Source organism: Tachypleus tridentatus, chromosome 9 (genome assembly GCF_004210375.1).
Source record: "Tachypleus tridentatus isolate NWPU-2018 chromosome 9, ASM421037v1, whole genome shotgun sequence".
NCBI lineage: Eukaryota > Metazoa > Arthropoda > Merostomata > Xiphosura > Limulidae > Tachypleus > Tachypleus tridentatus.
This window is the reverse complement of record NC_134833.1, coordinates 108,313,304-108,338,763: the sequence shown is the minus strand read 5'-3', so window position 1 is coordinate 108,338,763 and position 25,460 is coordinate 108,313,304. Positions and strand designations below refer to the sequence as shown.

Sequence of the window (25,460 nt, the reverse complement as noted above, 5' to 3'; positions counted from 1 at the left end):
TTGAGTTGTATTGATTAAAGTAGCATATCTCTGTATAACATTCAAGACTTTACTAGTTGTTTGTTTGACTGTATAAAAAACAACTCAAAATGTATCTAGTTATTGTTTATATGTCATGATACTGCTTTAAAAGTTGAACCTTCTAATACTATATGTGTAAAATAACATTTGCAGTTGTTAATTAATAAAAGCCATCAAGTCATGTGTATGTCATTTGTATGTCTTGTCAAACAAGACCAAAACACAAAGGACTGTCAGTATATTTTTCCAAGTCAAGCTAGGATATTAAAATTTATATAATTTGTAAATTAATAATAGTTAAAAAAATACCTTAAATTCCTGTAAAGTGAGTGTATGTAGTATTGCTTCACATATTGAGACATAAATTATTTAGTTAAATGTTTCCAAAACAGGGATGAAAGCTTACATGTGTGCAAGGTTTGAGAGAAATTAGTGGATAGGATTTTAAAATTGTATTGGGTAAATTGTGTTTATACTTCTTGAAATACTATCTATCTGTAGACCCTAAAATTAGCATGTTGAATATTTGCCATTTTTCAACATACATTAAAATAATTTTCAAAACGACTTCTTGACATTGGTGAGGTATATATGTATTATTTAATACAATATTTCGTCATGAAATAAAAGTGGAAGTTGAATATTTAAAATTATAAGTTTAACTTGTATTCTAGTCTTCTTCAGAAGTAAATTGTGTATATTTTGACTATTAAAGCAAACAGTAGTCAGACAAGGAAGTGTTGAGATATGCAAGTAATCTTGACCATCCACTGAAAACTGTATTTTCTCCAGTTACTTATCATCTTGGAAATACATACTTATTTATAGGTTATAAGTATCATCCAATTAATTATTTATTTCACATGTACATTTTACTCATTGTTGATTTTTTATACAACATTTAATCCATTCTAAACTATAATAACTTTGGAAATGAACTACTTACTTGCAACTATAGAGACAGATAATTGACTTATCTACTTGTGTATCAAAGAGTTTATAAAACACAAGTACTCTTGAAAAACTGCAGAAAATACCAGCCTATGCCCAAGTCTTCTTTCCAAGTGACATTACTACAGCATCAACATTGCAGTGGGGAAAGAAGTAGGGATTTGAACAGGGATGGAAATGTACAAAGTTTTTGTAATCTGGCCAACAAGAAAAATTTGAAGCTAACGTAAGTACAGTTAAAAGAAAAAAAGAGAGAACTTAAGATATAAAGCTTCTCTTTTTATAATTCAGATTAACAATGACTTGACAATTAACAGAAAAGACTTCAAAAGTTCAGCAACCATGTTAAAGGTTAAAATGTCCAAAAATTCTATACAAAATATTATCTATGTTAACTATATTTGTACATTACATGCTACCCACAGACTTGTAGATAACACTAATATCAAAACTTACAATACTGGCAGTCTTTTTTTTCTGTGTAATGAAGATTGTATAACAAATTGTAGGGTATCATCCAAGACTTTTATGATGAAATAAAGATTATTTGTGCTAATTGCATATCTAGCATCAGTAATAAAAAGAAATACTGTATTCAACTGATACTTTTTCCATTACCAAGCTATTATTGCTTACCAGATAATCAGTTCATATGAGAACATTACCCTATTACCCATGTCTTTTACTTGTTTCAATTACTTTACTGAAATGGCTCACCTTATGATGTAGGATGTTTTAAGAAAGAGATTCATTCAGTACAAAAACACTATCTTACACTGCTATTTGTTAATTTCACAGTCAGGTATCTTCACATTTATTTTCTAGAAGAAAATATAGTAGAGATGAAATATTCACTGTAAATTAAGAGGGAAGAAGATTACAGGCTTTCAGGGTTCCCATGCTTCATGGAATCTTCTGGAAAGTCCTGGAAATTTTTTAAATCTCTTGGAAGATGTTGGAAATGTGAAATAATTCTAATTGCGATCACCATGTATGTTACCATATGGAAACAATGTGTACAATTTGTTAATATCACAAGAAGTCTAAGGTACCTTGCTTGTCAACATGACAGTTATTTGCAGTAACTACTGTTTTCTCACTTGGTCTAAACTTCCAGCTGCAGACCTAACTCTAGACCCTGAATTTTTGAAGAGGGAGGCATGTGTATACACTTTTCTTAGAAGTATGCTTGTATTTCGTTTGAATGTTGTATGTATGAATTTTTCGGTACTTATTATGTGCTGTTAGTTGTACCTATAAGAGATTTTTTTTTCTTTTTTCGTAGTAGACAGTTCAGTGTTTCAATATATGGTAGTATTAAAGTAGAAAGAACATGTGGTTTTGAAGTGCAGTTTTACCAGAGTCTATACTACCTATCTAACATATGATTTTACACCTTTTAACCTTGCACTAAAGTAAGTACAGATATAATAACAGCTAACTACTACAATTTTTTTCTTTTAAAATAGAAGGTATTTCAAAATGAGCTATAAATACTATTTTTATTTGTATTAATTTTATGTGAATAACAAAATAATAAGTAGCAAAGATAAAATAATGTAAAAGTATTAGTTAGATTTAATAATTATTTCAGTCATCTCAGTATCCCATATCTGTTTTCCTACTGATACAAAGCTATAACAGTATTTATAAGTTAGTTGTTAAGTACACATAGGTGAAAGTTTATTTTTAAATGACCTCAATTTCTTTGCAAATTGAAGACAAATAACAGATAAAGCATGTAACATAATACATGATTTCTCATTAGTATTACATTGTGAAGGGAAATGTTTTTAGGTCTAGAAATAGGGATTAAAAGTTATTAACAGTTGAAATTTTAAATGTTCTTAGACTATAAATTATAAGAGTGGGAATATAATTTGTAGTTTAATTTTATCTGTTGTAAGTATAAAGGATTTCATTTCAGCTCAGTATTAAAATTAATTATGTGAGCTTAACCAACAGATGTCAATAAGAAATGCCATTTATATGTAGTATTATGGTTGCATGTCTGTTTGTTAGCAATTAATAATATCAAGGTAATAATATAAATTAAAGACACTGTACTTGCTATATATATCTTTAGAGATTAAACAAACCTACACAAAATAAATAATGGCCAATTACAAATTTGTATGGGAAGAAGTGCTAGATTATTTAGATTTCTCAGTAGAACATTCAACTCATCTTACATTAATTCAGTACATCATCCTCATTCCAATAAGATTTTATCACACAATTAGAAATTATGTAAATAATTATTAAAGATGTTTTTCTCCACAAAAACATATTAGTATATTTATGTATATAAGTTTGCTTCCTAATACTGCATTTTATAATACTATTTCCTAAAAACATCCTGAGATATTTCTGGGATTTTCCTGGAAGCTTCTGGAAAATATTTCATTTTGAAGCATGGTGACCATGGGCCTTTTGACAATCAAAAACATCAAACTTGCTAGGAGAACCTAAAATAAAATGATGTGAATAAATCGTTGTGAAATTTACATATAAAAGCAATAAATGTTGCCAATAAAAATTTTCAAACCAATAAAATAACTGCTTGTAAAGATGAATTTTAGTGTAATGTAAATATAACATAATCTTATTGAAATTTATGTTTACCTATATGTGCTAAAGATTATCATACAGAGTTATATTTAAGTATGTCATATTTTCTTATGTGTAATAAAAAAGGTGCATAAATTGAGTGTTACTAAGTTCTTATATCCAGTATCAGTAAATATTTAAGATCCATGTGATAATTTATGTTATTAACAAAGTTTAATTGTTAAATTTGTCTGACACTTATTTTCTTAATAGTAAGGTCTGAAACAAAAACAAACATTTATTAAGGCAACATTGCACAAATATCTGGTTATTATTTAAGCAAGACACATTCCTTCCCTTTAACATGTTTCATAAACTCGTTCAGCAACATTTCATAATTATCATTAAGCATGGTTATCCACAATTGTTATATTATTCTAAGTATACTAGTAATATCTCAAGTTCATACAAAGAGATGATATATATTCTTTGTTATTATTAACATCAGAGGTGTAGAATTCAACAACTCAAAGTCTGAGAAGAATTTGTAAAAACAAGCAAAAGAAAAAACATGTGACATTTCCTAACAAGTCCACATGTGCCAAATATTGTTTTCCTTGTTTTTTATCCCAAGTATATTATTTTATTTTTTGCTAGAAGTCTTAATACTTGATTAATGCTCATAGGACTCATAAGTCTAGAAAATCATGGATATGTTAATTTTTCAGAAACAAGCATAAACTTGTTCTTATTCATTCACAATAATGATCAAAACCTCCATGATGCAAGAAACCTATGATGCTTTCATTAATATTAACGTATTATTTTCATTTTTAGTGTAGGTTTTTGAATACTATTTGTAAGTAAGGTTACTTTTAACATAAATAGGGCATTAAATTTTGTAAGCTCAACTTTGTGTCAAAAAAAAATGATGTGTTTAGACTTGATTCAGGTACTAGTGATATTAATCATGTAACAATAGTTTAAGTCTTAGTCAAAATTTCTAATTATTATTGTTTATATTTTAAAATTTAGATTTTATAAGTGTTGTTAACATATTATCTAATAGTAGATTTAGTATTCTTCTAAGGTTGATCTTAAATTAGCATTTTTATGAACATTTTAGTTCCGAAAAGTATAAAATGTTATGTGCTCATTTGCAGGAGACTTGGACTCTGGCTATTGTGCAGTTAATTGCTTTACTCTATAAAGACCAGGTAATTTCTTTTTTTCAGTTTCAGTGTTAAACTATGTTTAGCAAATTGTTTCTTTCATCTTAAAGAACTGCTGTATGACATTTTGAACAGTGTTTATAAGCATTTTGTATTACTTTTTACCATGATGATGCATCTGGTAACTAATAATATTAATACTACATAAGTAAAACACATCAACATTATAATGGAATAAGCTTAAAATTTAATAAGAAGTGATAAAGTCAAACTTAACTGCTTTACACTCAACTTCAGAGAAAACTGTTACAAGTTCTCAACTGGTACTCATTCTCAGCTCTACAGACTGACTAAATTGTCATTTTCTATAATGATTTCACACCTAGTATTTATCGATTTGTGCTAAAAGAACTCAAACTTTATAACTTATTGAGTAGTTTTGATAATTAATAATGTTGATTTCAAGTCATGTTATTACAATCGGTATATTGAACACTTTGTGCTATTTTTCATTCAGTGAACTTAATGACTTTCTTTCACACTTTGAACAAGAATATGAATCAAAATTACCTGTCATGAAGGCAGTGTTTATCATGAACTGACTTTTCTTGGTTACAGACCAAACGTTGTGTGAACAGAGTTACAAAAATAAAAGTTAACTTGGTAAAGATTTTAATATGATAATAAGTAGCTGCACTTTATCAAGAAATAAGTAAAATCTGAGCTGTTATGTATAGTTCTTTCCAATATGGTATCTCTCTCCACTCACAAGATTAGCTTTACCCATTTTGTGTTGCCCTCTACATGTGAACTTCTTTTATAACATATGCCACAAGCCTGGTGCACTCCCATTTGAATTCAAATATCCCAACATGTCTCTCAGGCACATCATCCTGCATCATCTCTCTGCCAACAGGAGAACACTATTATCACATGATGTATGTAACTCCTATGTGTCACTACTGAACCCTCACTTCTTGTTTGGTGGTGCTTGAGTTTAGACATCTTTCTTTTTGTTCCTTACTTTTCAAAATAGTTTAACTTAATTTAATTTACTTAGTTCCAGAATTTTTCCCACTTTATTTTTAAAATTGTTTCCAAATTATTTTGCTTGTTTGTTTGGTATTCATCATGAATTCTGAAGCAAACATTATTGCTTCAGATGCATCTTATTTGTCTGATACCATAATTTGGGCAATCCATCAGAGGATTTATGAGTCTTTATTCACAGGAAGATTAAGGGTTATAGGGGGCAACCTGTGTCTTCTGCTGTTGCCCCCTCTACCTCCTGTGCCTTTCAAACCTGGCCAGGCTGATGAGGATTTTGATAGTTTTTCACCCATCCCTGCAGAGTTTGCTGAACCTTCCCAAACCATACATGAGAATTCTGTTAGGACCTCTTCAGCTTTTTCATCTTACTCCCATCTGTTTGTAATACCCAAAAAAATGAGATTGGACTGTTTGTTAACCTATCCTTATCCCATCGATATGTTCATATCTGATGCTTAACCAGGGAATCCTACTTTACTCTTAGTGTGTTGTTTTCTCTAGGTCTTTGGATGTCAAATTAGATGAAAACAATGCTGATCTGCATATTTCCATATCAGAGCATTCTTGACCATATTTGTTGTTTGTCATTGTGAGGTGAGGTACCAGTTTTGTACCCCACCCTTCAGGGTGGCTTTTGGCACTTTATGTTTTAGTTTGGGTGGTGAGAACCTTCACTTCATATCTTCATGCCCTGGGATTGCACTTTCACATTTATATGGATAACTGGTTTCTTCTTGCTTATTCTGAATTGGAGTTGGCTTGTCATACTTGTCAGCTTCTTTCTGAAGCTGCTTGAGTAAGCTTGTTAATCAAGTCCTGCCTTCATCTTACTCAATATTTTATTCATCTGGGGGTTTTCTTCAACACCCATCTCAGTTGGGTTCAGCTTTCTCCTTTTTGGTTCTGTTCTATGGAGTTTGATATTCAGAACACATTGACTGATCCTTCACTTTCTGCTAACGAGGTTGTATCTCTTTGGAGGATGTGATCTTCTATGACTCTCATCCTTCCCCTCAGCCAGGCTTATGTGTGATTCCTTCAATGAGTACTCCTTGCTTACTGGAACTTTGCTCAAAATCCCTTGGGTGCTTCTGTAACCCTTCCTATGTTATGGATGATCTCTGATATGGTAAGACAAGGCTCATACATCAGCAGATGTCCCACTTCCTCCTCTGTAGTTTTATTTTCATCTGTTCACAGATATATCCCTTTAATGCTGAGGTGCATTATTCAATCAACAGTAGGCTTCATGTTACTGGTCTGTGGGGGAATGTCCTCAAAGTCCTTGTTTATTGGGCTTTGAATCACGTTTTTCTCATTTCCAAAGATTGTCTGGTCATGATACATTTCAACAATGAAACATTGATGACTCATGTCACATACCTGATGCTTTCAGTCTTATAATTGAGCTTCTTTCCCCCTTCTTCCTCATGTTTTTTACGGCTTTGTGATAAGTGGGGTATTCCTCAAATCAATGCACTTGCCACCCCATCAGTCAGTAGTTTTTGATTTGGTCCTTGGTTTTCCATCTTCAGGATTTAGCTTTTGATGCTTTCATCCAGTACTGGTCAAAAAATTCCTACATGTTTATCCTCCTATCCAGTTACTTTGTCAAATAGTCTCCCTCATCCATAATACTTCTTGCAAAGTTGTTTTAATTCTTACTTACAGACCCACTCTAACATCGTTTTCTCAGTTATTCCAGTTACATTTGTTCCCTCCCATCCATTTTCCTTTATTTCCTAAAGTTCTTTGCCAACCCAGGCTTTGCTTCTGTATCCCACACTTCACTTCCTCTATCTTCATGCCTGACTTTTGTCCAGTCCCTGGACAGGAGATTTGATTTGTTATGTTAGGAGGTGCTTCATTTAACTCATTCCACTTGCCCTTTATCCATGTTGTGTATCAGTGGAAATGGAATGTTTTTCACACCTGGGCCCTGGTTCAGGGTATGCAGCTTCTCATTCTACAGTTGCTAGTATCTCAAGAGTTTTTCATATGGTTTTATCAGAAGGGACTTTTGGTCTCCTCGATATTGGGTTATTTGACAGCTCCATCCCATACATTCCATTTTTCTTGTTACTGCAGTTTTTTTTGTTTTTTTCTTCCATGTCTTTGCCATTTTGATCTATTCTTTCCAGGTACATTGGCTGCCTAGGCTTCTGGTACTTTGAGATTGGAACATTAATATGGCACTTCATTATCTTACTTTACTTCTGTTTGAGCCCATTGCCTCATGCTTTTTGTTTCACCTAGCCATAAAGTCATATTTATTTTTCTTCTTGGCCTGCAGGTGGTATCAGTCAGATCTGTTTATTTTCAACATCACACACACTCTACCATCAAACCTATCTTTTCCATTATCTGGATTGTTCTCCCCCCCCCCCCCAAGATCATGATAATTTCTCTTTTTTTACCCATTTCCCTTCCTTCTATTTCTCACCTCTACTCTCACTCTGACCTGGGTAATATCCTCTGCTTGGTGCATACCCTTTATTTTTATATTGCTCACATATCTTCCTTCAAGGGTTTCTGTTCTCATCTCTTTATTTCATAGCAAAACTTTTCCTCTCAGGTTCTTTCACCCTTTATCCTTACTAGATGAGTTTTTTATTTAATCCAGTTGGCCTCTTCCTCTTTGTTCCCTTCCCAAAGTGCTTTATTCTATATTACCTCCCATCTGTGTTGGCCTTTAAAGGAGATTCTGCAGTCAGACATTCATCTTTCATTACTTAAATTGTCATGATTTCTGCTTCACTGGAGTATTGACTACCACCTGTAGATATACTTCAGACTTTGATGGCTGGATGACACATTCCCAGATCTCAGACTCATTTCTAATCCTGTGTTATGCCCTGAAGTTGGTGTTTTTTAGGACTTGAGATGGTGTTTGTATCATCCTCACCTTATTCTTGTGCATATTTCAATACCTAGAGAGGATATATTGGATGTAATTGGCTTACTAAGTACAGTCCACTATGCTTTAGCCTTTCTACACCATGGGACATGTCTTCCATTACCCATTTTACTTCTGTGGAACTGAGTTTTCATATTTATCCTGACTTATCCTTTCCCACTCAAGTGTACTCCTTTACTTTTCAGAAGTGGTGCAGTATCTCTCCACTGATCTGTTTCTGTTCTTCATAGAAGTATCCTTTGGATGCTTTTGGAGGGTACTTCTGTTATGTTTTTGCACAGAGTAGGATTCTAGCTAATGTTATGAATGGAGAAAATTATCATATTAAAAGTCATAGTTTTCCTATACTGAAAATGTATTTCTTATATGTACTTCTCTCTGCTCACACTTCCCACCCTCCTACACACAATCTCCTGATGCTTACGTCTTCTGCCAAACTTCTAAATGATGTTTTGGTATTGGTGCATAGAGGTAGTCATGTGCATCATGTGATAGTAGTGCTCTCTTATTGATGGAGAGATGGTGTATGATAATTTGCATGACAGACACACTGGAATCTTTGATTTCAACTGGAGGTGGTAGTGCAAATGGCTTGTGGTATGCATTAAACAATTTTGTTTATAGAGGGCAACACAAAATGGAAAAAAAAGCTAATCTTGTAAGCAGAGGAAAGTACTTATTGGAAATACATTTTCAGTATAAGAAAATTGTCAGTTTATTTACAACAGCACACATAATGTGCAAAATAACTGATTACCCTTAAAATTCTGCAACTGATTGTTTTTGAATGACCATTATAAAATTGTTTTGCCTAATATGGGAAAATTTTCTTTACTTAAGAAATTAGCAACTCCTGTAACCAGAGTTTGTTTACAAATACAAATTTTGATGTATTTTGAAACAATAAGAAGCTTATTTAGTAGAATTAAAGATAAGCAACTGTTGAAGATTAGTGATTTTCTTATACTTGCATTTCTGAAGTCAACAATAAGCCAGTAAAATAAGGTTTTCCCCTTTCCTTCAAATTGTAAGCTTACCCACTTAATACCAGTTTTAGATTACACAGTATTGTGTAATGTATACATGACCACATATTAATTACTGTTAGGAAATATTTATAAAAATGCATAAAAATACAAATTTTTCAGCCTTAAAGAAAGAAATTATTTGATAAATTTGTTTGGTCAAGAAATATCCATAAAAATGTTTTTTTCAGACTTTAGTAAGTATTAGTAACTTTGTCACTTTATTGCTTAACAGTCGAAGTAATTAGATTACAGAGTAAAAATAAGACACAAAATATATTTATACAGCTTGCCAACAAGAATTATACACAAAACAGAATTTCTTCTTTGTGTAATAATGACTGTAAATCAGGTTTCATTTTTCAATTTTATGGTATTTCAACCTGTATTACCCAACATATGATGATGTATTTATAGTTTTGAAAACAGAAATTCGTCCTTAGATTTTTCTAGAAATAAAACAGTCATGGTGCAATCTGACATGTGCTTCAGAATTCAACTGTCAAACACCAAAAGGGTATTTAGAACCAAATATCAAACCTTTTCAACCATTCACAATACAGTTGAACACCTTATTTTTATATAATTACCCATCTTATAGTTATCTATGAGCAGTGGTCATTCATATTAAAACCTAGCCATATTACAGTCTTAAATAAACCTTTGTTGTCTTTATGACAAGCATAGTCTAGGAATTATAAAGATAAACATATACATGTATAGCAACTATGATAAATACACACACACACATATATATATATATATATATATATATTTACACAATAAATACTTTTTGAATTATTTTGTGTGTGACTAGTCTGTGCAAAATAGATTAAAACATAAAGATATCTTCCTCATTTGTGGTAATGCACATCAAACAATTTTTGACAAATGTTCTGATAGAAAATTGATAAAAGAGAATTACCCATTCTGTAGTGACTACTCTTTTAAAAATGAATAAATGTGATTTGTGCAAGTCAATTTTTAACAGAATTTTCATATTGGTAGAATAATAGACAATAACTTTTGAATAAGATAAATGTTTTTCTCTTTAATCATTAACTGATACTTATCCTTATGATGTAAATTTATAGTAATAAATGTATGGGCTGTCTAAGGAATAAATATAAAAGATGCAATTTTATAAGGGTTCTTTTAGATTGGAGCATAAATAAGTAACAACTGTGTGACAACATCAAAATTTCGAAATGTTTACTTGTATTTCATTATTTATGTTGTTTCACAAGCACAATCAAAAATAAAATGTGAAAATGTGAAAAATTTAAGATAAAATTGACATGCTCTTTCATTGTTATTTCGTTATCATTCCATTGTTATTGCCATTTTAGTGTTAATTATTAAACAATTTTAGAGAATTATGTATAAGAATTGGTGAGATTCAAATTAATGTGTAAATATGTATTTCAATTTAAACTACAAAGTATTGGTTATTCAAATATAAATTTAAAAACATTTTAGGTTTTTTCTTACATTCCTCTTTTTCTGTTTTTTCAAGTATGTTTCCAAAATTCAGCAGCTCCTTACAATAGTGTCTTCTGGTTCAGAAAGTTCAGAGGAAGAAACAGAGAGTGATACATCCAAAAATTCATCAACTAATTTGAGTAGTGATCTATCAGATAAGAAGACTAGTCACATTTGCACCAGTGATGACTCTGGTTTCATTCAATCATCTGATACTTGTTCTTCTCGAAGGTGCAGCTCATCACTTAATAATAAAAAGACACTGTCTAAGTGTCATGAAGAAACGATTAAAGAACAAGATGATTTGGTTAGTCATGTTAAAAAGTCAACATGTCTATCAGATCTTACTGTAAAGGAGGAAGAAGTTGAAAATACGGATGGTTCTTCATCTGGTTTCTCTAATGATTGCTTATCATCTGATGAAGAAAATAAAGATGAAACATCACAATGCATTCAGGCTATTGAAAATCATCAAGAGGGGCACACAAAGTCATCCACTAAACATCGAACTGTGCATTCATTGGTGAAAGAAGCAGAAAGTGATTCCAGTAATGAAGATGAGTCTTTTGTTCAAACAAAACAGCGTAGTCACCCTCCCATAGGAAGAAGAGGAAAAAGTAATAACCCAGTTTATGGAGTAAAGTGCTCTCCCTCTGTATGCTTTGAAGCTGCTCTTGCAGCAACTGCATCTAAGGGAAAGAGTTCTGTGAGGGATTTGGTTTGGAACAGGAGAAAAGATGTACGTATCTTGCATGATGGGTCAACTCACAGTCCTTCAGATGATGAGATCAGGTTTGGAATGGTTTCTGTGTTATTATAAGCTTAGAATATGTAAGATATAATAATGATATAAATTTCTAATCCATACTACCTACATACATAAAAAAGATAACTTATCAAAGTCATTCATATTTGTAAAAACTCCATTAAACATCTCTCTTAAATTGTGGTAGTTACTCAGTGCACAGATAACTGCAAACTATTCAGTGCTGTCACTGATAAATATTGCTAGTTAAGGATTTAAAATACCATATATGTTCTACATATTGTAACAAGGTTGAAACATGCATAAAATACAAAGATACGTTTGAATAAACAAATAAAAATGGTAAATAGTGTGAACAAATTTCATTGAAATTGTATTTCATATGGTAGTTCATAAGTTTAGTAGTTTCTACTCCAAATAAATGATATTTTGTAATGAAATAAAAACAATCACTTTTCAATTTTACTTGTAATTCTGTTTATCAAAATATAATTGATAAACTTGTAATAGGTTCCTTGTATCGAAATTTTCAGCTTCCTTTATTCTTTGTATTATAGCAGTGTGCATTCATTTATGCATATACATGTAAGTTTAGATATTAAAGTTTATTGATTCATTTTTTTCTGTTTCTTCTTTTTTCAGTAATCTTTTGAAGGATTTCACTATTAGTTTTCTCCACAGTGGATTCAACATTTTGATCACAGATCTCATGGTAATTAATCTTGGCTCTTCTAGCTGGATTAAATTGTAAAAATTAATTTTTCAGTTTCTTTTATTAAATAGATAGGGACTTTATATTTTTATACATTTTTATCAAAACTTCATTCTTAAGGTATAATCAAGAGTAATGGAATTTTCTGAATAAAAATTAATATTCTCCATACCACGGAAATTTCATGTGTCACAATGTGTCATTAATTAAAATGCATATCTAGAAACCCTGTATTATCATAAGTTTCTTATCAACAAGGACAAATGACATGAGAGTTCCTTGTATACTATTATCTAATAAAATCTCTGATGATTCCTCATATTATAATTATTAGATGTGATTAAACAAAGAATGAAAGAACTTGCTTAACTATTTCGCACATCCAGTGCAGACAAAAAAAATTAACAATTTATCCATCTAAAAGTGATGATATCAGAGAGCTAAATCTAAATAAACCAGATAATATTAACAGATTAGTTGATTTGTTAATTAACATATTAATTTAATTGTTGCCAAGGTATTAAGTAACAAAAATGAATTGTGTGTAATTGTCACATTATTAGACTGTTTGTTTCTTTGTTGAATTCCACACAAAGCTACATGAGGGCTATCTGCACTAGTCATACCTAATTTAGCAGTGTAACAATAGAAGGAAGGCAGCTAGTCATCACTACTCACCAGGGGTGTACCAAGGGGGAGGTTTTGGGGGTTAACCCCCCATGGACCCAAATTTTTTAGTTTAGTTGCTACCTGTGAAGTTTCATAAAGATTCATGATTGCATGGAAAATAATTTCACACACAACAAATGGTCAAATGCAAATTTCTGATTCAACACTCTTTTAATACAGCAAGTTTTGTCAGAACTAGAGAAATACTATCGAATATCTATGAAAAGCTCAAACTCCTGTTCGTTCTTGCCAGGACATCTACAACACAGTTTGGTTCAACTTTAATATCATGGTGAATGTATAATGAGGCCAGGCTATTCGATCATTCTTCAGTGGTGGTATTTCTCAAATACATTTTGAGTCTTCTGAGAATTGAAGACAAACGCTCCACTGAGCAAGTTGACACAAGCAGTGTGGCAAATACTTCAACAGTCTAGAAATGACTGGGAACATTTCTGCATGGCACATTGCATATGCATCTATGACATTTTTTGGTCTCTTGTTGGCAAGTGATTTGTACCAAACCCTAAGTTCACCTACTGCAGCTAGTGAAGTGCTGTCAATGTTAGCCTTGTATATATTGACCAACTCTTTAATTTGGTCACATTGTTGTGCTGTAGGTTCTGACTGTTCTGTGGTAGATCCTAATGGCAGTAGACACATGAAGTTTGTAAGGAGAGTTTTGTGACTGGACAGACGGTCACATGTTTGTGAAAAAAAGTGATCAACAAATAGTACAAATACAACAATATGAAAGTACTCCTCAGGGCAAGTGGTTTGTGGGTTAGCACAGTACATCTGTCTTTTAGCCTGCCTTGGCATTATGATGTCAATTTGAAGCTTACTACACAGAGTTTGATCCTCACAGAAAATGTTGTTAAAATCATTCACAGTATTATTTCTGAGTGAATGGATTAAATCTTCCACTATTTCTGCGTGATACATCTCAGCACCTAAATCAATGTTCGATTGCTGCAGTAACTTGCATAGAGATAAACTAAAGGAAAACAATTTAGCATTGGGAAGTAGAGTAATGATGAATTCTGGCTGTGTTATAGAACACAACAATTGATTGGCTTGCATGGCAGGATCTTTGTCTTGGCAACCTGATATGGTCTCAAGGGCATCTTCAACTGCATGGATTAATTCTAGAAAGACAATGACCAAGTCATGCCTCTCAACCAACTGGGTGGGGCAGAGACCTTTCAAACTTTTTTTTTTGATTCAGGTGCTTTATTCTCCACCAAAAGAGCCAAAATGTGCTTTCGTTTGGATGTATTGAGAACGTTTTCAATGTTATAAATTACTCCCATGCAATTTTTCACAGGAACTTCTTTACAAGCATCAGAAATTGCCAAATTTAGGGAATGGGCAGTGCAGTGTACATAGGGTGCAAGTGGGAACTTATCAGTTATGTGTCTCTGGACACCATTGAATTTCCCACTCATAGAGGTAACACCATCATACCCTTGTCTTCACAGGTAAGCCATGTCAGTATCATATTTTATCAGATTGGTTATGATAATATCAGCCAAGTTTCTGCCTGTCACATCATAAACAGGTATAAACTGCAAAAAATCTTCTCTCATTGCAACAGAGTTGTCATTGGCATGCAATATATCTAACACACAGTGAAAACTGTTAAATGCCTGAAATATCTGTTGTTTCATCAGCTAATATTGAAAAACATTTTGCAGCATTAACCCAGTTGACCAAATCATCAAGAACATGAGTATTACAGGCATTGATAATTTCATTTTGAATTTGAGGACTTAGATACATAGCATTCCTCTTTGTACTCTTAAGGCTTGCTGAAAGCTTGATGTCACCCTTTACCCTGTAGCACAAAATTGCCCAAACATTCCCATCATTATTGATGAGCTCCTCATCAGTTTCAACAAACATTGGACCAGAATCATATTTTCCCCTCAAAGCTAAACCATGTCTCCCACACAGCAATACAGTATCAATAATAGGCATTAAATATTGCCAGTTCTATTCAATTTCTTGCTTGTAAGTTTCATCAAGCTGCAAGTGCACAGATGAACTTGTGTTTACGACCTGTAGAAAATTGTTAGCTTTTTCTTTGCTATTTTGGTGGTACTGTTTCAATTCATGTGCCTTGAAGTCTTCAACAGCCTTCTTCCAGTTTGTGTATGGAAATTTTACTAGTTGTCCCAATTTATGGCTTCCAACACCAGCACCATCAGGAGCAAAAAGACAGCAGTACTTGCAGAAAGCACCCTTTGCATGTTGACTGTAGAGTAGCCATCTCCACTGTGAAAGTCAACGATGCTGAAAATGCAGTTTTCTTGGACCACACTGGGGGAAAACATAATCACTCCCTGACTTCCAGGCATTCTCAAGGAGATATTTTTTGGTTTCAGCATTTGTCCCAAAGAGACAGAAAGACATAGTTCTAATTAAGTTATTTTGCACATAGGAAAGTTTGTTATGAGAGTACAATAACTTCAAAGAGAAAGGCTTAGAGCTGTACTTCACAGAGCAGGCCTAACATCCTGTGTCTGTAAGCTTATAATCACTAGCAGCAATGAATATTCAGTCTAAAACTCATCAGTGTTTGCATGATTTTTAATACAAAATTAATATAATGAGGAGTCAACTTACCTGTTTACCAATGCTGACATCATCTGAAATGTAATTTCCAATGTCCCAGACTGGACCTGAGGTGGTAGTGGCAGCATTGGTAGAAGGTCACACTGATGACTCTGACAATTCAGTTGACAATTTTGATTCAACCCAATTGGCTGCAGCATATTGATTAGGTTCAACCTCATGAATGGGTTTAAAGAACCCATGCAGTGTCTTTTGCTTTTTCATGCTTGACATAGTGAATGATTGTTTGTCAACGTTACATTCGCAGTGCCATTGGCACCACGTATAGTGAAGCATTCACTATAGATGGCGGCAATGGTACTAGGTTAGTGCCATGGTGCTGCCAGCTGACCACGGTGCACCCACTGTTTATTTGTTAAGTTAATTCTTGAAATCCAGGGAATCTGAACACACACTGTCCATGGTATTTGAATGCAGATTATAGACACTATATGTATATTTTACACTCTCCTGAGTGACTCTGTATTGTATATGTTGATGACAGGACTGTAGGCGTACTTTGCTGGGCCTGATAACTTTAAGTTATATATTATATATATTGGCTTATACATTTATTTATGATTAAAAAACTAAGACAAATACCTCAGTGTGCCATTCTGAAATTTGATCAAAATGTGGTCTCAGAATGCATAATTCAGGCTTTTCTTTTATGTTTTTATTAAATAAATTCCCGGGGGGTATGCCCACAGGCCCCCCTAACATGGCTTCATGCCTGCAGTGCTTGCATCAAGCACTCAAACTAAAAAACTCCCCCTAATGACCATTTTTTGCTCTGCCCCTGCTACTCGCTGCTAACTCTTGGGCTACTCTTTTACCAAAGAATAGTGGAAGTTACTACCACATTATAACGTCTCCATGACTGAAAGAGTGAGCATGTTTGGTGTAAGGGGGATTCAAACCTGCAACCCTCAGATTATCAGTCGAATGCCTTAACCCACCCTTCCATGCCTGGCCTTATTAGATTGAGCTGCTACTTTCGGGAAATGTATAAACAAAGAAAAAAATGTAAGAAAAACCAGTTAATGTGTTTTACTTTTCTTTGCTTGCTTGGGATGGTAATAAACTGTAATCAATATTTATAAATGTGTACTTTGTGATGGAATCTGGTACAACAGAAACTATAAAAACATTGAATACTTTGGATAATTTTAATAGTTTATTTCTAACAATTGTTATTTTACAAAATATTATTTTACCTTAGTATTAACACTGATATCTTAAACAAGAATTTCTGAATTACTGTAATTACTAGTATTAAATTTTTCTTTTGTTTGTGACAAATTATACAAATTTCAAAATGAAACAATGAATGATTTTTTTGTTTATGCTATTGTTCCAGTTTAGTAATATTATATTATAAAAGCTTATGGTATCTTCAGATGAAGTATGAAAGTTAAAAATGCAGTAGTTATTTTATCACTTGATCAATTGAAGATACTTCAGTTTTAAACTAGACTAATTTGTAGTGTCACATTATTCATATAGTAGCAGTATTTCAATTACTTTGGTTATGGTTATAACTGAAAAGAGTAATAATTTGAAATATTAATTTTGATTTGTTGGTTATTGTATCTAACACTAATTTATATAATCATTGCTCATGGGTAATTGAATTTATCAAGTTAATCATCCATCTCTAATACTCATGTACAAGTAATAATGGCATACTTAAAGTTTCATCTACGATATTACTATTCAAAATATGATATAAGTAAAGGTTTGAGTCTTATGCTTTGAAACAATAATTAGGGATTTAAATTAAAAATAATTTAAGAACGAGCAGTATTTCAGATCCTTTGAACAAACAACATTATTGTCATTACTCTTAATGAGTTATATATTTAATGTGAAGAAAGGGCCAAGTATTTATGGCTAAACACTTTTATCTTAATAAAATTAATCAGTGTGATAATAGTGGAGGAAATGGATGAAGCTTTCTCAGGAACAAATTTCTCAATTATAATTTGTGGTAAGTAGTGTGATTAATCTAAGAAAAAATACTGACTTTTGAAACAATTAAAGACTTCAGTCTTATTGCAAGACGACTGGTGTGGTTAATACAGAATTTTCTCATAAATAATGAACTCCTTCAATGCATGATAACTAATATAGTTAGTATGGAGGATAGAAGTGAGTCACCTTATAAACAAACACCTGAATCTTATTATATTATAACCACATTGGTTGGTGCAGAAGAAATAGGTAAAAATTTCCATGAACAAACATTTCAGTCTGTTTGCATGTTTGCGTGCATGTAGTAATGGAATTTGTTCAATACTTATTTATGATATCATGATACAACTTATAAAATTATTATATTTTGAATCCTATGCAAATTGATATTAAAATTAACAGTAAACAAGAACATGTACTATTTCAGATTCGAAAAAAAAAACTGTTATTTGTTCTAGTGTTATTGTAATTTCCGTGAGATAGATGCAGCTATATTTATTACTTACAACCAAATACAGGGAATATCTCTCACTTTCAAAGTTAGCAAGCTGGGTTTGACTGTGTGATACTACACTTTACATTTCAAATTCATTCTTAGAGTGGCAGTTAATCCCTTAACATGGATGATGGGTGTAGGGTGCTGTTGACTGGCTGCATTTCCTCTGGTTGTAATTCAAAATTAGAATAGTAGCATGAGTAGCTTTAGATAAATGTAAAGTACAAATTCTTCAATTTTAGAATTCTTGGCTTGTAGTTCCATAGATTATTCATACAATAGATAAAATTATTTGTGTTTGTTCTATAAAATAGTTTGAGCACACAGTGATATTTTAATTGTTTGTTTACAAGATTTTTACATATATGGGAACTGTCTTTCAGTAACTAAGAGTTTTTCTTGCTTGACCATTTGCTGTTGTTCATAAATAAGGCAAAATTTAATTGAAAAGGGGGGAATGTCTCAAGATGCAACAGTAATTTTTTACTTTACTGCCTTTACAGCTATGCATTGAATATTTGTGGCCAACTGGTTACTTGAAATTCAATTGTTAATTAAATGTTTTCAGGAACTTGAAAGACTGGAAGTGTTTTTAGTAGCATTTTATTTTGATTGTGAAATGTAATAACTTTTTATCAAACAAACTGTCACATAGTAGGCTTTTCAATGAGAATTGTTTTATGAATGCTACAAAGGTTAATAATTAGACAAACTTTAAAATATTAATGACTTATTTTTCAAAGTGCAAAAAACATCTGGTACATATTTGCAAAATACTTAGCTTAAGTGTGAAAATAATAACCAGAAATTAGAATTATCAGCAATTATGAAAATTGTTTTAGTTTATCATTGTTTCTTTTTGTGTTTGTAGGCTGTTGAAGAGTTAAACTTTTCTTGTTATTTGTCGTTGATATTTGAACAGTTATAATTAATGGTACTCACTAAATCGATTTATGATTATCAGCCAATTAATTATTGCATTCCTAATAATATGGTTGGACGTTTAAGTCTTCACTCTGCTTTAAAGTTTATCTTATGATTAAAAGTATGGTAATTCAAACTTCAGATGATACATCATAAGAGCTGTACTTAAGTCTTACAACAAGTCTGTCATAAGAACAGTAAAAGAGAAAAATATTAGAATGCTTAACAGGTTACCTTCATTGAGTTTTGATGCACATATAATTTATTTTCTCTAATTTATACTTAGTTGTTCAAATATTTGATATTTAATAGTTATGTCAAATCTGTTACACTTTCAGAAAGTATTGCTGAAGCAAAATGGATCCATTTTAGATAAATCTCACTTGTTGTGGCTTCTTAGCTACTTTCTTCGTTTAGCTACTACATTAAGCCTTGGACTTCATCACATCAGGTAATCATGAAAATACTTACACCTTACTTTGAACCTAACAGAAATCTTAAAATTTTGAAAACTTTTTTCTGTATAGAATCAAAATTTGTCTGTGGGTTTTAACCTAAGAAAAATAAACTACAGTAGAACCCCTCTAAGCAGCCACCCCTTGAAAGTGATCATTCAATCACAGTCCCTTTTTTTGTTTACATAATCCCTAATTACGTACATTGGAACCCCTCTAATCAGGCCAGTTTGTCTCAGTCCCAAAGGTGGCTGCTTTAGAGGGGTTCCACTGTACATTAGGTATTGGAAATATTTTGTATATTTTTACAAAAGAATTTTCTCCACATAAATATATACCTCTCCTTTCAACTATAACAAAATATTAAAGGCAATGAAATGTGTTTCATAATTTCACTGTTGTGTTTAAAATGTGTGTATGTCAAAGGGTATAAAGGATATTCTGGTTATATGCTATTTATAGATTTCTAAATCATGTGTACACTTCCTGTAATAACTATGAGTAACTCCTTTTTTGCAAGTGTTATTGACAGATACTTTTACACATCAGTTATACTATATACATACATACACATGCAATATGTTGTGAAAAATATTTTTTATTATTAGTCTGAAATAGGGAAGAATTACCTTTTTATTAAGTGGTGAAAGGATCAATCTTGATTCTTTATATTTTGTGTTTTCTTCTTTTATTTATTTGGTATTATGAATGACATGAAGCATAAGTTATTGTAGGCGGTATTTAACAATAGCCATTGCTGTATTGTAATAGATTTTTTTAAGTTCAGAACTGTGTTTTAACTCCCATGTAGTTAAGAACTGATTCTAATTCATATATCAGAGAGTTGTATATTAATTTTTGTGCTTGGGAACTACATTGAAGTTAATTGTTGTCTTCTTTGAAATTATATACAACAATTATTTGTATTCAAATATAGAAGACCATAAATTTCATATTTAATGTAATTACTTGAACTTGTAGTAGTAATATTTCTATTTTTGTGAATATATCTTCAAACATAGTCTGATACATTATTTTGGAATTAATTTTAGTTCCATTTTATCTGTGGAAATCATTGGCTACTTGACTTTTGAAGGTGTGTCAATGTGTGAGGAGTTGCAACTTCTCTATAAATCCCAACAATTTGACCTTAAACCTATTTTAAGACGGTAAGTTTACGGCAACAAAATATTTCTTTAGTTTTCAACTTTACAGACATAAAAATCTCCTCAAAACTCAGAATTTGTATAAAAGCTTAAGAATAATAGATACATTGTAGAATGTAGTCAAAATATGATATAATACAAATATATCAGTAGCTTTCTGTTTCTAGAAGGAACATGTAAGTTTGTAATGAACATAAGAATATTAAAAATAAAATTAATCTTTTATAAAATATTGGTTGACATAGCTAACATCATTATCAGGTGAAAATAATTAAGATGGATGTAAATAAAAAATTATTCCAGATATATTTTGTAATTGCAACTCATGTTTCTTTCTAAAGGGCATTTATTTAATACTTTTTACTCAAGTAAGCTAAATAAAACTAATATAAATGGAAAATGTTTCATTGCCTATCCTAACATATTGGGCTTCATGTTACAGTAATTTGTTTAACAAGCAAAAGTACCCATCCTGGTGACAAAAAAAGTTTTTAAGTTAAGCTATCAATTTAAATCATTTCACAGACTTTATAAAAGTTAACTGTATTGCACTCTTGGTTTTATTTGAAGCCAAAGCTATGAGCTATTTGTATCACCCACCTTGAAAACTAATTGTTGAGCATTTCAGTGATGCTGAGAGCCACTCAACAGTAATATATGGTAATTCTATGTTTTTATTCTTTAAATTACATCATGTTTTGAAATATGAATGATTGTGTGATTAATTCTTAGCAATTTAGAGTTGAATATCCTCCTTGCAAAATAAAATCAGGCATCATCATTATTCATACCTGTTCTCCTGCCCTTTCAAAAGTGAACATGAAGAGTTTCCTACATTTACAGCTTTTCAAATGCAACATAAGAAGTTTCTGCCATAAACGGGAGACAGATGAATGCTCAGGCAGACACAACAGTTCACAACATGTATATAAGATAATAATGGATTAGAAGCAGGGGCATAGACAAGGGGGGTAACCCCCATGGACCCAAACTTCTTAGTCAAGTTCAGTTGCCACCTGTGAAGCTTCATAAAGATTCGTGATTGCATGGCAGATAATTTCACACACAACAAATGGTTGAATGCAAATTTCTGATTCAACACTCTTTTAATACAGCAAGTTTTGTCAGAACTAGAGAAATACTATCGAATATCTATGAAAGGCTCAAACTCCTGTTCGTTCTTGCCAGGACATCTACAACACAGTTTGGTTCAACTTTAATATCATGGTGAATGTATAATGAGGCCAGGCTATTCGATCATTCTTCAGTGGTGGTATTTCTCAAATACATTTTGAGTCTTCTGAGAGTTGAAGACAAACGCTCCACTGAGCAAGTTGACACAGGCAGTGTGACAAATACTTTCAACAGTCTAGAAATGACTGGGAACATTTCTGCATTGCACATTGCATATGCATCTATGACATTTTTTGGTCTCTTGTTGGCAAGTGATTTGTACCAAACCCTAAGTTCACCTACTGCAGCTAGTGAAGTACTGTCAATGTTAGCCTTGTATATATTGACCAACTCTTTAATTTGGTCACATTGTTGTGCTGTAGGTTCTGAATGTTCTGTGGTAGATCCTGATGGCAGTAGACACATGAAGTTTGTAAGGAGAGTTTTGTGACTGGACAGACGGTCACATGTTTGTGAAAGAAAGTGATCAACAAATGGTACAAATACAACAATATGAAAGTACTCCTCAGGGCAAGGGGTTTGTGGGTTAGCACGGTACATCTGTCTTTTAGCTTGCCTTGGCATTATGATGTCAATTTGAAGCTTACTACACAGAGTTTGATCCTCACAGAAAATGTTGTTAAAATCATTCACAGTATTATTTCTGAATGAATTGATTAAATCTTCCACTATTTCTGCGTGATACATCTCAGCACCTAAATCAATGTTCGATTGCTGCAGTAACTTGCATAGAGGTAAACTAAAGGAAAACAATTTAGCATTGGGAAGTAGAGTAATGATGAATTCTGGCTGTGTTATAGAACACAACAATTGATTGGCTTGCATGGCAGGATCTTTGTCTTGGCAACCTGATATGGTCTCAAGGGCATCTTCAACTGCATGGATTAATTCTAGAAAGACAATGACCAAGTCATGCCTCTCAACCAACTGGGTGGGGCAGAGACCTTTCAAACTTTTTTTTTCGATTCAGGTGCTTTATTCTCCACCAAAAGAGCCAAAATGTGCTTTTGTTTTGATGTATTGAGAACGTTTTCAATGCTATACATTACTCCCATGCAATTTTTCACAGGAACTTCTTTACAAGCATCAGAAATTGCCAAGTTTAGGGAATGGGCAGTGCAGTGTACATAGGGTGCAAGTGGGAATTTATCAGTTATGTGTCTCTGGACACCATTGAATTTCCCACTCATAGAAGTAACACCATCGTACCCTTGTCCTCACAGGTAAGCCATGTCAGTATCATATTTTGTCAGATTGGTTATGATAATATCAGCCAAGTTTCTGCCTGTCACATCATAAACAGGTATAAACTGCAAAAAATCTTCTCTCATTGCAACAGAGTTGTCATTGGCATGCAATATATCTAACACACAGTGAAAACTGTTAAATGCCTGAAATATCTGTTGTTTCATCAGCTAATATTGAAAAACATTTTGCAGCATTAACCCAGTTGACCAAATCATCAAGAACATGAGTATTACAGGCATTGATAATTTCATTTTGAATTTGAGGACTTAGATACATAGCATTCCTCTTTGTACTCTTAAGGCTTGCTGAAAGCTTGATGTCACCCTTTACCCTGTAGCACAAAATTGCCCAAAAATTCCCATCATTATTGATGAGCTCCTCATCAGTTTCATCAACAAACATTGGACCAGAATCATATTTTCCCCTCAAAGCTAAACCATGTCTCCCACATAGCAACACAGTATTAATAATAGGCATTAAATATTGCCAGTTCTATTCAATTTCTTGCTTGTAAGTTTCATCAAGCTGCAAGTGCACAGATGAACTTGTGTTTACGACCTGTAGAAAATTGTTAGCTTTTTCTTTGCTATTTTGGTGGTACTGTTTCAATTCATGTGCCTTGAAGTCTTCAACAGCCTTCTTCCAGTTTGTGTATGGAAATTTTACTAGTTGTCCCAATTTATGGCTTCCAACACCAGCACCATCAGGAGCAAAAAGACAGCAGTACTTGCAGAAAGCACCCTTTGCATGTTGACTGTAGAGTAGCCATCTCCACTGTGAAAGTCAACGATGCTGAAAACGCAGTTTTCTTGGACCACACTGGGGGAAAACATAATCACTCCCTGACTTCCAGGCATTCTCAAGGAGGCATTTTTTGGTTTCAGCATTTGTCCCAAAGAGACAGAAAGACATAGTTCTAATTAAGTTATTTTCCACATAGGAAAGTTTGTTGTGAGAGTACAATAACTTCAAAGAGAAAGGCTTAGAGCTGTACTTCACAGAGCAGGCCTAACATCCTGTGGCTGTAAGCTTATAATCACTAGCAGCAATGAATATTCAGTCTAAAACTCATCAGAGTGTTTGCATGATTTTTAATACAAAATTAACATAATGAGGATTCGACTTACCTGTTTAACCAATGCTGACATCATCAGAAATGTAATTTCCAATGGCCCAGACTGGACCTGAGGTGGTAGTGGTAGAAGGCCACGGTGATGACTCTGACAATTCAGTTGACAATTTTGATTCAACCTGATTGGTTGCATCAGATTGATCAGGTTTAAACAACCCATGCAGTGTCCTTTGCTTTTTCAGGCTTGGCATAGTGATTGATTGTTTATCGCAACTTCTGTTTGTCAGCGTCACATTCACAGTACCATTGGCGCCATCTATAGTGAATGCTTCGCTATACATGGTGCCAATGGTACTACGTTAGTGCCATGGTGCTGCCAGCGGTCATGGTGTCACTCACTGTTTATTTGTTAAGTTAATTTTTGAAATCCAGTGAATCTGAACACACACTGTCCATGATATTTGAATACAGATTATAGACACTATACGTATATTTTACACTCTCCTGTGTGACTCCTGTATTGTATATGTTGATGACAGGACTGTAGGCCTACATTGCTGGGCCTGATAACTTTTAAGTTATATATTATATATATAGGCCTATATATTTATTTATGATTTAAAAAATAAGGCAAATACCCCAGTGTGCCATTCTGAAATTTGCCAAAAAGGTGGTCTTAGAATGCATAATTCAGGCTTTTTTTTATGTTTTTATTTAAAAATTTGGCCAGGGTCTTGCCCCCGGACCCCTAGCATGGCTTTGCACCTGTGGCGCTTGCATCAAGCACTCAAACTAAAAAAAACAACCAATGGTCATTTCTGGCTATGTCCCTGATTATAAGACTCATTATTGTTTGTTCTAAGTTTGAGTTGTTGAGGAATACTTTGATTTAAACTTTTGTGTCCAATGTTGGAAAGTATGTTTATGTAATAACATATTTATAAATTTCAAAAACTTATGTGTAAATATTTGAGTTAATAAGGAGGTACTTCTGTATTTT

General features: G+C 32.7%; 1 protein-coding gene and 1 long non-coding RNA gene across 2 annotated transcripts in view; one reads left to right on the top strand and one right to left on the bottom strand.

Annotated features, from left to right (window-relative positions):
- LOC143226013 (protein timeless-like) overlaps nucleotides 1-25,460 on the top strand; it is a 103,513-nt gene that overhangs the window by 42,233 nt on the left and 35,820 nt on the right. The window contains exons 8-12 of the mRNA XM_076456381.1: nucleotides 4,686-4,739; nucleotides 11,203-11,960; nucleotides 12,577-12,646; nucleotides 19,664-19,776; nucleotides 20,833-20,949. Of these exons, the coding sequence (XP_076312496.1) occupies nucleotides 4,686-4,739; nucleotides 11,203-11,960; nucleotides 12,577-12,646; nucleotides 19,664-19,776; nucleotides 20,833-20,949 (1,112 nt within the window). The remainder of the gene's footprint in view (nucleotides 1-4,685; nucleotides 4,740-11,202; nucleotides 11,961-12,576; nucleotides 12,647-19,663; nucleotides 19,777-20,832; nucleotides 20,950-25,460) is intronic.
- On the bottom strand, nucleotides 344-24,766 carry LOC143226014 (uncharacterized). The gene is made up of 2 exons (XR_013014247.1): nucleotides 24,516-24,766; nucleotides 344-3,440 (listed from the first exon to the last, which is right to left on the bottom strand). It is a non-coding gene; the product is annotated as an uncharacterized LOC143226014 (long non-coding RNA).